Below are 17,324 nucleotides of genomic sequence, written 5' to 3' on the forward strand. Positions count from 1 at the left end.
TCCCCCAGTAGAACCACTGTCAACAGCAGTAGAGTTTTTCCAGGAATACCAGGCCCTGGTGTTCCCTAACCCTCCCTCCCTCCCTCCTCAATCCCTCTACCCTCCATCTCCCTCCCTCCCTCCTCCTCTTCCTCTCCCGCCACCCTCCCCTGGCACTGTGCCAGCCTTCCCTCGAATTCCACGCATCTGGTCAGTTCTGGGAAACGCCCACGACACGACTGTCCAGCGAACCGCAGGAAACAAAGCCTCTTGGTTTCTGCAGCAGCTTGAAGAACGGCCCCTAGTCACCCAGGGAGGAGTCAGGCAGCAGGGCGAAATCGTTGTGGACTCTCTAGGAATTTTTTTTTTTTTTTTTGGTGGGAACATTCAGAAGTTCTTTACTGTTTTCGCTTTTACATGACCACTTCCCTTCCAGCTTTTTCTTTTTTTTTTTTTTTTTTAGACTATCTCTATGTCCATCTCTCTGTATTTCCTCTGTCTCATTCTCTTTCCCTTTTTCACTGCGGATTTGGGACATTAGTAGGATTAGCGGTGTTGTCAGAGTGGTCAATAAACAAAAGGGCAGCTCTTTCAGTGCTTCCTCAGGACACTCGAATGTCTTTATGTGGACGTTAATGTCAATAAAACTTCTCATTGAACTACTGTTGTCATGCTCGTTTTTGTCACGTTTGTTTTAAGTCTTAATCGCGCTAAGTAAGAATTTGACTGACCTGTCTGGTTAAATAAAGGCGAAGTAAAGTAATAAAAAAATCCTATCACCCTCTTTTGAGCTACTCTGGTTCGGACCACAGTAAAGTTCAGTGATCACGCAGAGGTTTTCTATGACTAGTCTTGGGTTGCTTAGATGGAAATAGTAATTACTTTACACCATTAGAGGCATGATATACCCTCAGCTGTCTCCATCTTTCTCTATTTTAATGTCTTGCGGGTGACTCACTCACACTCTCATTTTAGAAAGTGAATCAACAAGCCTCAGAAAAAAAAACAAAAAACAAAAAAACACATCAGAACACAAAAGAGCAGACTGCTTTCTATTATGAAAATGTGTGACAGACCCGGGTCCGATAGTATTTGCAAATATTTCTCAGCGTATGCTTTTAAGTATTTGGGAGCAGCAGAGGCGTGCAGTTTGCCCCGCATCATGACGATACAGATTGTGTCACATAAGTTATCACTCACAGTGAAGTGTACTGGCATTCGAATAGTCTGGCACTCATTGTGTTGTCCTGGGTGGCAAGCCCCGCCCATCTGGCACTCAAAGCAGGTTGAAACAAATGCTAAGAAGTATCTGCAATTACTAGGCTATTTTCTGTGTCTGTTCCTCACATACTGTGGACTGTTTGATACGTTCTGCATGTCATTTGCCCCCCACCACCACACCACACTCTGGCATGGGGATGAAGCAAGATGGGGAGCTGTTGTGTCAGTGTTAATAATACACAGAGAGAGGGAGAGAGAAAGAAACAAGTCAGTCTCTCTCTCTCTCTCTCTCTCTCTCTCTCTCTCTCTCTCTCTCTCTCTCTCCATGAAATAGCTGGCTCCGTATCACCTCTCTCTGTTCGCCCTGACGTCAGTCCCACTGATTCAGTCCAGAGCGCTTCCATCAGCTCCAGGGCAAAACAGGCACGTCCACATTCATCGGGTCTGGTTCCAAGGAATGGGACGCAGAGCCGACATTTATTTACATACAGTGTGCATTACTGCTCTCGAGTCACTTAACGTGATATTGCTTTTATAAACTACCATCCGCCAACCGACGGGTCAGGGCTGAAAGTTCTAGCCGGCCCGTTCTCAAGCTAGTGTCTAGTGTTAGCTGTAAGGCCACAGGTCAAGTTCTTTAGTTTCAGGAGTCAAGTCTCAATTCCCTGCTCTTAATTCTTAATGGTTGGACCAATGAATATTAATGGTTTATCTGACCAGTGTCTGTGTAATGGTACTCTCCCGGGTTTCCATTCTATGTCTGCTAATTTGACTGAATATTACAAAAAGCCAATTTCCTAATTTGACTTTTGAGTTTCTGGGACAATTTCTGGTCCTAAAACTTTGTTCATTTAGTTTGCAATCATAAACAATAGCAAATATTCAGTGATTCGGCAGAGGTTCCTTCACACGGTCGCTCAGTTCACACAGTAGGAAAAAAGTTGTATCTTTCTACCTCTATGCCTCTTTCTGGCTCTATCTCCCAATGTGGCTTCCTCTATTTTCTATCTCTATCTCTCTTTCTATTAGTCTTTCCATTGGCCTTTCTCTATCTTATTCTCCTTGTTACCTTCCCTCTCCTCTTCCCCCGGATGCTGTGAGTTTATGGCGTCTAGTTGGACCAGAAGCTGTTAATCTGGTAATCCACAATCGATATCGGCCTCATCTCTTTTCTACAGATAAAAGCTGCCTATCTGATAATTATGTTTTCCTCCACACGTCTGTAAAAGGCTGCCCTTTCCCTCCCTGCTTTGTTTTGGTCCATGGGATTCTTCAGCTAGTATTGATTCAGTCTGCCCACATGCACTTGGGCCTAGACACATAACAGAAAAAGGATGTGTCGTTTGCACTACATCTGTGTGTCTAGATTTGGGCAACAAACCTATGTGCTTGAAGATATTGTAAATTTTAAGCAACTGGTTGTTTCAATTATTCATGATGTCATGGCTGTGTAAGGAGTACGCACCTATAGGACTGTGAAACTGCAAACCGACACCGTGGCGAAGGCCTGTGTAGGCTGCAACACGTATGTCGTTTCCCTCTATAAAAGCGCCTTGGTATCCTTCTTTTGAAGCATTTGTTACTTTTCAACTGCTTATAGTTCATATTGATGCAGCATATGTTATTATTGATGTATGCTGCGTTAAAGAGGAAAACAAGTGTGTGCCGTTTACCTTTTGAAGAGTGTTTAAGGTGCATGCTTCAGCTAATCACCATGAGAAATCCAAAATTGCACTCTGATTGCACAGGGACTTATCTTGAGTGTTGCACTGTAAAGGCGTAATTGGGTTAAAAACATCTATTATTGTTCAATAAGGAGACATCAGCCTCGTGGGTTTTGTCTAATGCTCCCGTTTGTAACGGATGCAATACAGCGCTCTACTCATTTATCCCGGGGGCCTCTTTTCAGTTCTGGAAATTACCTAAATATAATTGTTTTCAGTCCAATAATTTCATGGTATAGTTTTTGGCTGCTATTTTCTTCAAGATTTATGTCTGGTATTTTAAATGAAAAGCGAAAGTTAATTTGCTAATTGAGTGAAAAACGAGGCCTCTGAACTTGTGGCCTTGGACTCACTGAGGCGCCCTTGTGGCCTTGAGGTCAGCTCCTTTCCATATGTGTGTGTGTGTGTGTGCATGCGTGCGTGTGTGTGTGTGTGATCATGTGTGCAAACGTATGTGTGGAGCTCAGGTTACTTGTGATCAGAGAAACTCTCTCACTATCCGACTGCTCTCTTTCGCTCACGGCCATTCTATAGAGTCTAGTCTGTCCATTTTCATCCTGCTCTCTCTGGTGCTGTTTTCTCTTCGCACTCTCAGTCGATACTTGGTGCTTGTTGTTCGCTGCCTTTACATGTACTGTACGTTACTGTGGCTCTCCAAGCTCCAAGTGAACATTGATTCTTCAACAAAGGGTGGAAACAAAAGCTCTCTGTGTTGTCTCTGTAGTGAGGAAAGCGACGACTAGTTTTGTACTAAAGCTTTATGACTATACCGTGATGTAAGTCCTGTTTCACTATAAATAAAATATATGCTCCCGTACTTCTCTTGCCTTCAAGTCGATATAGACTCTTCCAGATGTGAGTGGAAAGACCCCCATCTGTGATCTGTTTGTAGTGAGAATAAAAGTCAGTCCTCTCTCGTTTTATCCTGCAGCCTAATTATTGCAGTCTGGAAATGAATTCCACTGATAAGGAATAAATAGCTTTTGAACTCTTTAGTGAAGTTTAGTGTTGAGAGAGGAGTGAACTGCAATTTTCATTGTTCATTGTTTTGATTTAAATTACATTTATTGCTAAGGTGATATATCAAATCCAAATAAATGATGAAAACACTTTTGTGAACAGGCAATTTTAAATTATTTTAGCTGTTGTAACTAATAATAAGTGATTAGACCATGGTACACAGGCAGCATTTTGGGGAAATATAGTGGGCATTGCCTCAAAATGTACATGCCTATTGGTTCTAAAAAGTTGCCCATGCAAAAAGGTTTGTCCAACGTTAATGCAAAGCACTGGAAATGAATGGTTTTGGGTAAAATCAGCTCCGATTATTAAGAGAGACTGTGTGTTTAAGCAGAGTGTGTGTACCAGGCGGTAGCTCCGTGTGCAGCCAGTAGGGGGAATCGACTCCTCGCGCTGCCGCCGTCCCCCTCTCCTCTCCGCTCCTCTCCCCAGCTCCTCTCCTCCTCTCCCCTGCTCTCTCCCAGGTTGTGGAAACGCTGCAGCCCGCTGGTCTGTGTCTGGATCCCTCTCTCGCACGGAGCTGCTCAAGTCCCTCCTACCGGCTGGGCTGGGGAAGGAGGAGGCGGTCTGCTCTGCTCACAGCCTCGGACGAGCCCCCTTTACCGCCCTGTCAGTGTGGAGGAGAAGGAGAGAGAGAGGGTGAGAGAGAGAGAGAGAGAGAGAGAGAGAGGTTGAGTGATAGAGAAAGCGCGCGCGAGAGAGAGCAACTGTGTGACAGAGAGAAAGAGAAAGAGGCAGGCTGCTGGGAGGAGTGAGAGAGCCAAGGAAGAAATAAGGAACACATTTTACAAGAGCAGGAAGAGGGAGGATTGCAGACGAGGGACTCCTTCTCTGCTGGGCACCTGGGACTCAGTCATTGTGTTTTTTTTTTCACTCCTCTTCTGTCTGGAAACCAGTGGATTGACTAGCCAACCGGTGGAGATTTGCTATTTTTTTTTTATATACGCTCGTGCCACATCATTTAGGAACTGGGATCGTTTTTCTGTGTTATCTGTCCTCTTGCTGGCTCGACTGCTACAAACTGAGATTGCTTTCGGTGTCTGCGCTCGGCTCTCGTGTTGTGATTCTGCTCTGCCCTCAAAGTGCATCTGTCGGCACCGGTGCTGAGGATATCTCTCCGTGTCCAACAGGAAAACACACAGCCACCGTCGGATCAGACTACAGAGGGGAGAGAGAGAGAGAGAGAGAGAGAGAGTGCATGCGAGAGAGAGAGAGAGAGGGAGAAAGAGAGAGAGAGAGAGAGAGAGAGAGAGGCAGTGAGAGGGAGGCAGATTCACAGTGTGTGTTTGAGAGAGAGGGAGATTAAAGCCCAGGCGAAAGACTGTAGTGAAACAGCTTAAATAGAGAAGTGAACCTATACATCCTCTCCCATTTTCCTTGCCATCCCTTTCCTCCTCCTTTCCTCCTCCTCTTCCTCTCCCATTTTCCAGCGATCACAGGACTGCCTGAGCTACTGCCACCTGCACCTCCACGTCTTCTTTCCTCCTCTTCCTCTTCTACCTCACCCTTATCACGCATTACTATCTGATAACAGCCACTGACGGACACGCGGCTCTCGGTTTTGGCACTTGTGGAAATATTTCCATTGATCCGTCAGCGAGAGACTGAGCATCCACCCACACTGAAGCTCCAGACCGGTGAGGCGCCGTCTGTCAGGAGCTTCCCCAACTGAGGCAGCCCTTCTCTCAGCCGCTCTCTCCGGCGCGCACGGACCCTGCCTTCTCTCCGGAGGACCGGCTGCAGCGACACAGCGGCGCGGACAGGAAAGAAAGGAAACACACAATCCCTCCGCTGCCTCTATCCCACTGCTAGCTACTCGGCAGCTCCCCCCCCGGTGTCACCATTCCCTGCCTCAGTGCTAAGGATTCCAGCTACATGGGCAAGCGATTGGAACAGCAGCCAATGTACCCTCAGTACACCTACTACTACCCCCACTATCTCCAGACCAAGGTATGGCGCTCTCCGCACTTCTCGTATATCTCCGACCTACTCATCTACTCCTACACTCCTGTCTTACCCCCCCCTCCACCCCTCCTCCTCCCCCCCCTGCCTCCCCCACCTCCTCTCTTCCACCACTCCTCCCTTCATCCTCCTCTCATCTCTGAGTGGAGAGATAGGATTTGATGGATAGCTGGCCTTGGCTCTGACGGTTTCAGATGGCAGGTACCTCGTTGGAGTTTGGATGTCTGTGTCAGTGTGCGTGTGTGTGTGTGTGCGTGCGTGTGTGTGTGTGTGCATGTGTCACTGACAGAAGGATCAGGGATCAAGGCTGGAGGCTTTACAGTTAGTTCAGCCCAGTAGACCGTTACTGGGAGCTGTCCAGTCACCTCCATTCATCTCCCACCTGTGATATGATGAGCTCCTCACGGGATTAGTATTTGCGTGGCCATCTTCAGTGTTATATGTGGAACGACAGTGAGTTTTTACTTGATGACACGTTAAGCACAAGAATGGACGAACAACTCTCCTTTTGTGCCGTATACATCAATTAGGATCAGAATTGAATTTACTATCAATACGTTGAAGTGTTTCGGTTTGCAAGCTGACTATAGCATTGTTCGAAGGCTTCGACGCCACTTTTTCAATAGAGGAAAATAAAACATTTAATCGTTAGGTTTGCTAATGCACTAAATAGCTGAACTGTCTTATTTTAGTGCTGTATGTGGAGGAGACATACAGGTAACGCAGGCTTGTTTTTCTATGGTGAGGGTCTGCGTTGTACTGACAGTGAGCAGGCATGAGGAAGGCTGCCCGTGTTTGCTCTAGCTGTAGTATGCATCAGTGCTTCTGGGATGGAAGCCCGGGCCGGGGCCCTGATGGCTGCCAGGACACTGCCTGGGCACACTACCCAGACATCATCAAGGGATTAAAATGGAAGCCTTTTGGGGATTACTCTATTTGTTTCCCTACCACATGCGTAACACTAATTTCTGTCCACTATTTTGACGGCGTGTTGCACAACAATTATTGAACGATGTACTGTAGGTGGCACTCCCAGTCGCTGTTTTTTGCTTTATGCAACAGTCAACTCTCAATTACTAAAGTACTGTTATAATAACATGCTGTTACGCTGTTATTACATTAAACATAGATATTAGACAGATCACTCTAAGATGATGATTGTAACTTGTAGGTAAGCCCTGCATACATGCAAAGAGGAATAAAAGTTAAAATAAAGCAAATTTTCACAATTTCCTCCAAGTAGACAAAGCAGGAAGAACATTTTAATGCAGTAATTAATGCAGAAAATTAAATTGAAGAAAGAGATAAAGCAAAATCTATCCCTCCCTCCTTCTCCCGATGTAGCTGGTTTATTGGCCAGCGGGCTGCCAGTAGGGAGAACCTGCCTGCAGCCCCACCTGGCAGTCCACTAGCTCTCCCCCTGATTTATAGTTTAATACATTTGTGCTGCTGCCATATGGCTTCCCTCTCCCTCTCCCTCTCACCCTGCTCCCTCCTCCCTCTCCCTCTCTACTCCTTCCATCATCCCCCCCTCTCCCCCCTCTCTCCCCCCTCTCCCTCCCTCTTCTCATATCTCAGAGCTGCTCATCTCGGGGGCCTCTCAATCAGGGCATGCCCCTCCATTCTGCCCTCCCTCCCTTTCTCCCACCCACCCTCTTTCCCTTTTTCCCCACTTCCTCCCTCCTCTCTCTCTCTCTCGCCTACTCCCTGCTCTGTTGCAACAGGGCCCCCCCGCCTCCTTCCCCTATGCTGCCGCTCACTCCCAAGGTCAGCACAGATCCGATCTTGCCACCGTCAGCGATTGATGTATCCTTGAGAGTGCCGCTAGGGTCCCGTGTCATGCAAACTAGACCCGCGGCGGGGGTGCGGGGGCGAGAAAAGCCTGCGTTTCCGTTTATAAATCAGCAACGAACATTCATATTCATTTTCATGGTTAGTTAGTGTAGCCGGTGGCCTCTTAGGTTGATGTGGCGGATCCACAGACAGGGTCAGTAATGATGGAGGGAGAAAGAGAGAGAGGGAGGAAGACGGGAGGAGAGAGAGCGGTGAGAGTGGTGGTCAGAGTGACTAGGAGGGCTGGGGAGAGCTATCCCACGCTCTCATTAATGATCATTGATAGCTAGATTAGAGGAGAGGAGAGAAGGGCCTTGGCTGGCAGCTTCACTCTACACAGTCCGCAAAATTACATGGCTGTCACTTTGGCCTTGCACACACACACACACACACACACACACACACACGTAAATTCACAGATAAATGCACTTTTGCACACACGTGCCCACGCAAGCACACTCCGCACTCCACTCAGAGTTAGGCATCAGTCTCGAATCATGCAGGTCCTCCTATTAATCTTCATCACTGCATTCTCAAGGTATGGCCTCATTCTCCCAAGGGAAGTGTGTGTGTGTGTGTGTGTGTGTGTGTTAGGGGGGGTGGCATAAATATCTGCCGGGGATAAGGAGGGGGAGGGGAGCGTAACTCATAGCAAATTGTTGCCATTCTCCTCCTCTCGCCTCCATTTTATGACACATATGTGAGATGCTGTGCATAGAGTACATAAAGAGTAGGGAACGTCTGGGCTCAATTACAAGTACAAACTGTGCGTTATAAAGAAAAGAGCTGAACATTGTCTTTACGGCGTGGCAGAATTCATCGAGATGCCTTCTCAATTTGGGGTCCGCGCGTCTGTGTGTGATACTCTAATTTGATGGAGCTCTCCGCCGCGGCCCAACATGTGCCAGTCAGTCTAGATTAGCATGTGAAAGTCAGAGAATGAGATGAAACAATAACATTTGGCTCTCTATTGATTAGCGCAGTGGGGCGTAGCATGTGCTTCTCTTTAGCTGAATTATTGATTCCTCAAAGAGGATTTGTGTGTGTGTGTGTGTGTGTGTGTGTGTGTGTGGGTGCGTACGTGCATGTGGCTTGTTTTATAAGAGGTTATGGCTTGGGGGAGCTGGCAGGACACTGCTTTGATGAGAGGATCGTTTAAAGGCCCTGTTTCTGTCTATTCCCCGGCTGATCAGTCCACGGAGTCATCGCTAAAATACGGCCTTTATTCAGCCTGTGTGTGTATCTGTGTCAGTCTGATGTTTAGTGCCGCTCACAGCTCAGCGTGCATTCAACTTTAATGATAGGTAATAGATGTGCACCACAAATGAGAAAATTACAGTAAAATGCTTCGCTCTCCTCCACCCCCCCACCCGCACCCACGAGAACAATTACGGCACACGGATCAATTATTGTTATTTCACGATAGTGTTTGGGGAAGAATATGATTTTCGACTAAATGCGCGCGCTAAGTGCCTGTTAGTCTTAGCATGCCTCTCAACTCATTTTCATAACTACCAACTGAGACAATGGCAGGCATTTCCAGTCCTCGATTTCGTTATTGCACGCAGGACTCTGAAAAAGGAACGCTCTAATTACTGATAATTTGCTTTGAATACCTACAGTAAATGGTTTTATTCTGGCTCTTTTGTGATGTACAGTCGGCATGGACTTTAACGTCGCTCGTATGCAGAGTAGTTACCTGAGACTACTGTACCTTTGTGCTGTGATACCACCGATAGGCTAGGTCATTACACGCCTCCTGTCAGGGATCACACATACACAGGCACACGCACACAGACAGACAACGCACAAACACACAGGGGATGCACAACAAATACACACACAAACGCGCGCGCACACATGCACGCGTGCTGCGGCTGTGGTCAGGGAGTGGGTAGGCGTCTGCGTTACAGTCAAGCTAGTACATACAGAACCTGAGAAGCCGAGAGGGGCAGATCGAGGTAGATTTAGCAGCGGCTAATGTCCCTGGCCTTAAGTAAACACCAGTCAATGGAGCCCTTTGAGAGGCTCTGTGCCTGTGTCTGCCCCTGCCATAGGCGCCATTCATACTCTCTCTAATTCTTTATAGATGGAGGCAGAGATGGAGGGAAGGGGTGTGTATGTGTGTGTGAGAGAGAGACAGAGAGAGAGAGAGGAAGAGAGAGCTGTTAGAGGGAGGGAGGGGTCGGTTAAAAGCAAGGAAAAGGGTTTGGTTACATTACACGGGGCGATCCATTGTGCTACAGAAATAACAACAGAGCCGTCTAAATCCTGCTTTCAAGCCCGGACAGAGGACAAGGAGAGACGGAGAGGAACGGCAAGAAAGAGAGGGAGACAGACAGATAGACGGAGAGAGACAGCAGAAATCCAGCCGGAGCTATTCTGGTTGTAGCTTTTCAGTGTCCCTTAATCAAAGGCAGGGAGGAAGGACCGGTTTCAGGATTCTTACATTCAATCATGTCTTAATGGCGTAAAACTCAGCTAGGAACTTAGTCCCCTCTGTCTCTGCTGATGTGGATTTACTTTGAAGAGTTCACCAAGGGCTTTTAGGGCTGGAAACAAAATACTCCTTATATTACATTTACTAAAGCCCGGTCTATTTTGAGTTTGGGACGACATGTTCTTATTAGCACTAAGACAGGGGTAGTATAACTCATTTCCCCCGGCTGTAATTCATGATACGTGCCTCACGACTGACTGCCCGAAACAAAATACTGTCCCCGCCTTGTTGTAAATCTCAACCATCACGCGTTCTCTCTTAGCCAGTTCAAATTGGAAGGCGTTTAACCAGCTTTCATTTTTTTTTTTTTTTTTTTCATGTTTTCTCCATCCTCCAGTTCAAACACCGAAGGGGGGCTTTTTCATCATTAATCAACCCACACCCACACCTCTGGTTTTTATCTACCTGTGGCTTTTTTTTTTTATCCTATGTGCACCTGTCAGTCAACGGAGTAGACAGCTCAATTTATATACTTTGGCCTGTATGTACACGCACACACACACACACACACACACCTACACACACACAGACACACACTCCAGTATGGGGTTACTCTTAACCCCTCTCATCTATCAACTGACAGCCCAGCCCCTATCTGCACACCCATACATTAAGGCTGTATGTGCATTACTGCGTCCCGCGGCCCCTCATAAGCCGCGGAGCGAGGCGCGGAGACCCGGCCTTCTGCACGCCGCCGTCCACATCTCATTACGCCTGCTTTACCAGAGTGCTCTCTCAACATTGATATCCATTTTGTTGAAGAGCAAAGGAGGTGGAGGAAAAAAGGAGAGGGAAAATGAGATAGCGTGCTCTGTTTTTTTTTGTTTTTTTTTCTCCTTCGGCTCCCTCCATAAGGGTGGGAGGAGGGACCTGGTCTATATTAACTTTGGAGTGCACAGCGGGTTATAAGTGTAGCAGCAATGTTACGGTGTGTGCTGATATTACACGGCATGGTTTACGAGCACAGATGGTGCGTGTGTGTGCGTGTGTGTGTGTAAATGCTTGTGTTCTTGTCTATAAATCAGTGTATGTGTATATGCATGTGTTGCATGTGTGTGGACATGTACACATGTACGTGTGTGGTAAGGATGGTGGTTGAGTTCTGTTGTTGTTTTTTTTGTATATCCAGTGGCATGGTGGTCTAATGGTTAGAGTGACGGTCTCATAACCAGGTCACATTTTTCTCCCCCGCAACAGCCATGCGTCCTATTGAAGAGTCCTTGAGCAAGACACCGAGTCCGTCCCTGCTCGCTCACCGGAGGCCACTCTGAAAAAGAGCGCCAGAGCTAAATGCCTAAAATGTAAATGTAAGTGTAAAACGATGTGGTCGGTGGTTGGGCTCTTGCCCCAAGGACCCGCATCTCTTAACTCCTCGTTCCCCGACCATCTGGAGAAAGAGGCGACTCTGCCCCGTACTGCTGAAGGGAGGAACTCATACCTGCATGGAGAAACGGGACATATGGGGAGTAAAGAGACTTCCCTTCAACCGGAGGAACCCGGGTTCAGACCGGCTGTGGTGGCAAGCACCTTGAGCAAGACACTGAATTCCCACCATCTTCTGAAGGCACTGCTTTGTAGCAGAGCCTGTGGAGAGGGGCAAGGCAAGGCAATAATTTCCATAGCTCATGTATCACATTAAATGTGGATTGGAACTCTATATTTTATCTACAGGTGGCCCATATATCTGTGCATATTTGGCATGGTTTGAATTTACAAAAAAATGCATTAGAGTGTAGTTTTTGGCCCGGGATGTGGTGATTTTCCTCATGAGGAGTGTCTCAGAGTTGAAATGAAACACACGTTGTTTTGTTGTTTTAATGGGTTTTCTGTGTTTTTTGGGGTATCAGTACAGAGAGGATGAGACAGAGTCATACAGACAGAGACAGTGGGGGGTATGAGGCTGGGGAATCTTCCTCAGGTTTAGAGAGTGGATGACCCAAGACGTCATGGCCACATGGTGTGCCCTTCAAACCCAACGACATGGCAGGACTCTCCAAATACCCCTCGCTTTTTTGTTCTTTCTTGTTTCTAGAACCATTTCTTTCTGTATCACAGTAGCTGCCTGGAGCTGTCTACTCTTTGGCCCACTGTTTCACTCTTCTGTCTCTCTGGCAAGGGCCTAGGCTGGCTTTTTCACGCTCTATTTTCTGTCTCCCCTATTGCCTCTGAGGCTGGTGGGGTACAGTCTCAGAATTTTGTCTCTTTTCATCTTTACTGTTTCTGTATCCCTCTCACTTTTGCTCAGATCACTCTTTCTTGCCCCCATTTGGCCATGATTCGTCAAGTCTCCCTTCATCTTTAAATTCTCCTTCATGTTCTCCCTCTTTGTAATCGCTCTTTCCCATCCTCCCTATCTTTTTCTTCCTTTTTCCTGGAGCCCCTGCTGGCTGCTGGGCATGGTGTCCTGCCATCTGTGCAGGATGGCATGCCTCCTGTATAGACCCCTTTTTCTACATCCAACGCTTATATTAACATCCGTATAGAAGGACACATGTAGGGATTTAGTAAAAGGCAAACCCCTGTATTAGTGAAATAGTTCACCCACCCTTTTAAGCTGATAGAATCTTTGTGTGAGTATGGTGACTATTCGTAAGAGTTTAGTGTTTATTATGGTCAGAAATGTAAGTATCTTAACTTTGGCACTTATTTCACAACATTATGGCCAATAAAACAGAATGGAATGGGTTGGAGTTAAAAAACGTGTTTTGCCAGGTTTCATCAGGTTTGCTGATCCTGGAATTTGTTGCTGCTGTATAGATACATTAAATACATTTAAATATAAAATAGATCTCTTAGTGTGAGGTACAATATTTTCATTGTTGTCTGGACTTTAACCCTGCTGCACACAGGGCATCTGCAACCTGTGGTATATGCTTAATGTAATACTATTCTGAAAATGCAATAGTTTTTTGTTTGTGTTCATTTATAAAAGCATTTGTTGACGTTGTGGTGACTGGAGTTAATAGTGCTCGCCTTTTTATTTACCACTACATCACTGTTTGACTTGAGCCATTTTCTATCCCCAAATGAATTTCTAATAGGTATTAATAATATTTAAGGGGCCTGGAAAATGTCTTCAGATGTGAAGCTGTGAATGGAATGGATAAACTATAGGCTCTCAGTACAAACCAAGAGTCCCTGTTTATGTGCATCACATAGCTGAAATTCAGAAGGAGCTAGATAACATCTTGTTTGGTCCCATTCTAGGGGAAGATAGCGGAGAGCAGAAAGGGCAGGAGAGGAGCTGGGTCAGAGTATTTAGAGGGAGGAGGCCGAGCTCATGCTGAGGGATGTTAGGCTGAGAGCCACGTGTTGGGGTGTGTGTGTGTGTGTGTGTGTGTGTACTGCACCTCGTGAGAGACAGACAGACAGGCAGTGAAGGGCTTTGTTGTTCTAGTGTAACCGTAGCTCTCGGTGTCTGCTGCGTCTGCTGCCCTACCTTTGGCACGCCGGTTCGCGACGGAAAAGAACGCTCCGGTTCCTGGTGCAGCGGCGGCGGCGGCGGCGGCGGCGGCGGCAGGGGGGGGGGAGGCGGAGGAGGTGGAGAAGGTGGCAGCTCGGCTCAGTGGTGCTCACTGACTCAGACCCAGCCGGGGTAATTGCTCCTGCATTTTTAACGACTGGCTGCTGCGTACACTTGGAGAAGCAGCGCACCAGAGGATCCCCGCATGGCTCCCACTGCAGCAGAATTGCCTTTCTCACCTCACTGGCTGAGGGCATCTGAGGGAGGGAGAGGCCTGTTTCATGTGTTCATACCTAACCTGACATGGATTACTGTCAGTGTGTCTGGTGGTCGTCATGTGAGATGTTAATGTTGTTGCGAGTATATGAACCGAATCAAGTGAAAGCCCTTGCATGTGTGAAGCACTGCAAAATACTTTGCAAGACAGTATTCCCATACTGATTGTGATTGTAAACTTCAGAGAAAAGAGAGGCCGCACAGACAGAGAGTTCTGTAGTACTCATCTGGTTTCAGCTTAATACTGGGTTGTAGTCCCAGTCTGTGGTCTGCCCCATAACCAGACGTGTGTTATGGCGAACTGAGAGAGCCTAATAGCAGTGAGTTCATAATCAAAACAGTCCTACACTTCAGCACACATGAGAGACAGTGTGTGAGTAATCCATGAAACAAAGTGTTCCTGGAAAGTGTTGCGAAAGGGAGTGTCATTTTTCTTAATGTTGTATTACATAGTTGAAAAGTTAGCTTTTTTTTTTTTTGGATTTACACTTTGGGAAAGGTACCAGGGAATCATGTTCAGAATAAGAGTCTGGGAAAATCACTAGTGGAAAGAGAAAGAGAGACACAGAAAAAGCGAGCGGGACGATCTACAATCTCGTTTTTCACATTGCTCATTCATTTGCCTAATAATGACATCATAGTTTGACAGAGCAAATCCTTTGGCGGTGTACATCTCACTCTGAGGAATTTACATTTCATTTCCATCGTGGCCGCACAAACCGATGACCTAGTGTCTTCACCTAGATATTCAGACATGGAAATGGAGGGAGACTCCGGCCACAGACATGTAAATGGTAGTGTAGCCTTACCGCTGTGACTACTGTAGGAGGCCCCGGTCTCCCCTCTGCTGAACACATATACCGACTGCCTCTAACATTTACCCTACACAGCTGCATTAGTAGTGGCAGGCACAATGAAAATACCGTGTCACGCATAGCTTGAAAAATGGCTCCGGAAAAAGCCAATTCTGCCATGAATGAGGATAAGCAAATAGGCATGAGGGCTTGAATAGCTGCCAGTCCTGTCGGATCCCCCTCTCACCGAGCCACAATGAGCTCCTATACAAATAAAGATACGTGCACCAATTTAGCGTAGCAGATGAACCTTTCGAAGCCTTGTCGAGCAAGTGGGGGATTACCAAGAGCAAACAGGCCTTTCTCCCAGCTCTATTTGAGTTAAATGACTCAAGCCGCCCTCTTAGATTTTGCCTGAATGGTTCCTTTGGCAGACCTTCCCAGTGCCCTAGCCGCTTCTAATGCCGCGGCTTGGGTGTATTAGTCAGCGTATGGAAAAACACTGAGTGGGACAGGTAGGCGGCATGAATTAGATTGCAAGGACACCGATGCAGGGAACAAGCGGAGCCAACACAGTCACGAACCACGATGAATGGGGAGAGTGGAGAGCAGAAAGCCTTCGGCGTTACCGACTCCAATCGGAGGAGAGATTATTATTCTTCACCAGTAATTAGTAGGACATAAACAGCCATTGGCAACAGAATTAAAAAGTGGCATTATGATATGTGTTCTCCATACAAGATGTCGCTTCTCTCCCTTTTCAATAGTTAATCACGTTGCTTCGTTGACACCCCCTGTGCACACACACACACACACAGAGGGTACAGGTTCATTTTTGTGGCAGATGAATGCCTGGAAATGACAAACCTATTGGAGAGTTTTATGCAGAACACCAGTTTTCTGCTGCACAATCTGCACCGAGGCAAACACTATCTCCTCTCTCCCCTTTTCCCCTAAATTATTAAGGTCACCCACATTTGAGAGAGAAAGAGAGGGAGACAGAGAGCGTGTGAGAGAGGAAATGCATACACGAATCAGTGCTTTTATGTGCTCATGTCTCTAAGTAAGACAAGTCTTACTCTGTGCCTATATTAAGACACGCACAATATTGCGGGTGCGAGTTTTGAATAAATGCAAATGTTAGCATTTGAATACTTTTACAGTTGATGAATACTGATGTTTTTATCTTCCTGTATTTTTTGTCCTTGGGCTCTTATGAAAATGTTAGAAAACAGTGGCTTTGAAAAACAGTTACTTACTAATTCCCTGTCTGCTTCCTCTCTCTCATTAGCTGTCTTGAGTACCCTGTGGAAGACTTGTATCCATTATTTATCTCTAGCCCCAAAAAACAACAGCTGCATGCTTGTGTAACCGCCATATGTTCTGCTTCTCCCAACATATTGGGAGGAATTACACTGTATAGGGAGATTTATATCAAGCCATATATACAGAGATCTGTATCAAGCCCTATGTAGACATGCTGCACTTGACTTATTTCCTAAATGCTTTTTCCAGGCTATCAATGGCAAATACAGTAGAAAGTTCCCCCAACTGTGAGAACTTGAACTACATTGGGTAATTAACCACGGTGGCACCTTGCCGAGTATTTTCGGATGCTCCAGCACCACTGTAACTGTCAAGGAGGAGGAGGGGGGGGGGCTCACCGTTAGGATTCAGCCGATAAAGCAATAAACCCTCGTAGGAGCTGCAGTCGGCGCCGTTCAGAGCAGATTCTGTGTCCTCAGCACTTTGGGCCTGCAATTAATCACTAAGCTGACATACCCCCACCTTCCTGCGAACGTTGGGTAAACACTCTGACAACGGTGAGCCAACGTTCCCCACCGCAGCCCCGGTGTAATCGTTAAGACGACTGTTGATGCTGTTGACGCTCCCTCTCTCTCTCTCTCTCTCTCTCTCTTGGAAATGTTTAGGAACTCTGTGGCCCAGTTATGTAGTCGGAGGATGATCTGCTGATCTGTTTAGGTATAGATAGCAGTTTTACAGCCAGCCGGAGCTACAGCAGGCGGCCCCACAGCAGCTCCACCCTCCTCCTTCTGGGGGTGTAGAGGACTTGGTGTGTAGCAGCATTAACTAGCATGCCACATCTGTTTAACCTGTGTGTGCGTGTGTTTGTGTGTGTGTAGGTGTGTGTGTGTGTGTGTGTGTGTGCGTGCGCGGCAATTGCCACAGTGATTGGTGGAATGGAAAGCCTCTGAGCCTGTTGAGGGTTTATCAAGCGGATCACTGGCGGTGTGTGCTGTATTGTTACCATAGCGATCGTTACCAGTAGCGTGTGCTCACCCAGACCGGTGTGTGACAGCGGGTCGGACAAGGTTGCCGTATGAGACCCTAGTCACATGTATACGAGTAGTTATGTTACGTTATGTTGAACTAGCGTAGCATTAAACGGTGCATTTTATTTGCCAGGTCACGTAAAATAATCTTGTTAACTACAGCTTTCATCAAGAATTCAATCTCTAAGGATTTCCTATTTGTTACATATTCCTCATGAGATTATCAGTAAAATCGAGCGTGGAAATCTTTGTACACAT

At 46.7% G+C, this 17,324-nt stretch overlaps 1 protein-coding gene across 1 annotated transcript in view; it reads left to right on the plus strand.

Annotated features, from left to right (window-relative positions):
* Positions 1-4,664: 4,664 nt before the first annotated feature.
* The window catches only part of LOC139920802 (RNA-binding motif, single-stranded-interacting protein 3), a 186,303-nt gene continuing 173,643 nt past the window's right edge, over positions 4,665-17,324 (plus strand). The window contains exon 1 of the mRNA XM_078290293.1: positions 4,665-5,894. Coding sequence (XP_078146419.1) covers positions 5,820-5,894 — 75 coding nt within the window. The 5' untranslated portion in view covers positions 4,665-5,819. The remainder of the gene's footprint in view (positions 5,895-17,324) is intronic.

The sequence above is a fragment of the Centroberyx gerrardi genome, chromosome 19 (assembly GCF_048128805.1).
Source record: "Centroberyx gerrardi isolate f3 chromosome 19, fCenGer3.hap1.cur.20231027, whole genome shotgun sequence".
In the NCBI taxonomy this organism is placed as follows: Eukaryota; Metazoa; Chordata; class Actinopteri; order Beryciformes; family Berycidae; genus Centroberyx; species Centroberyx gerrardi.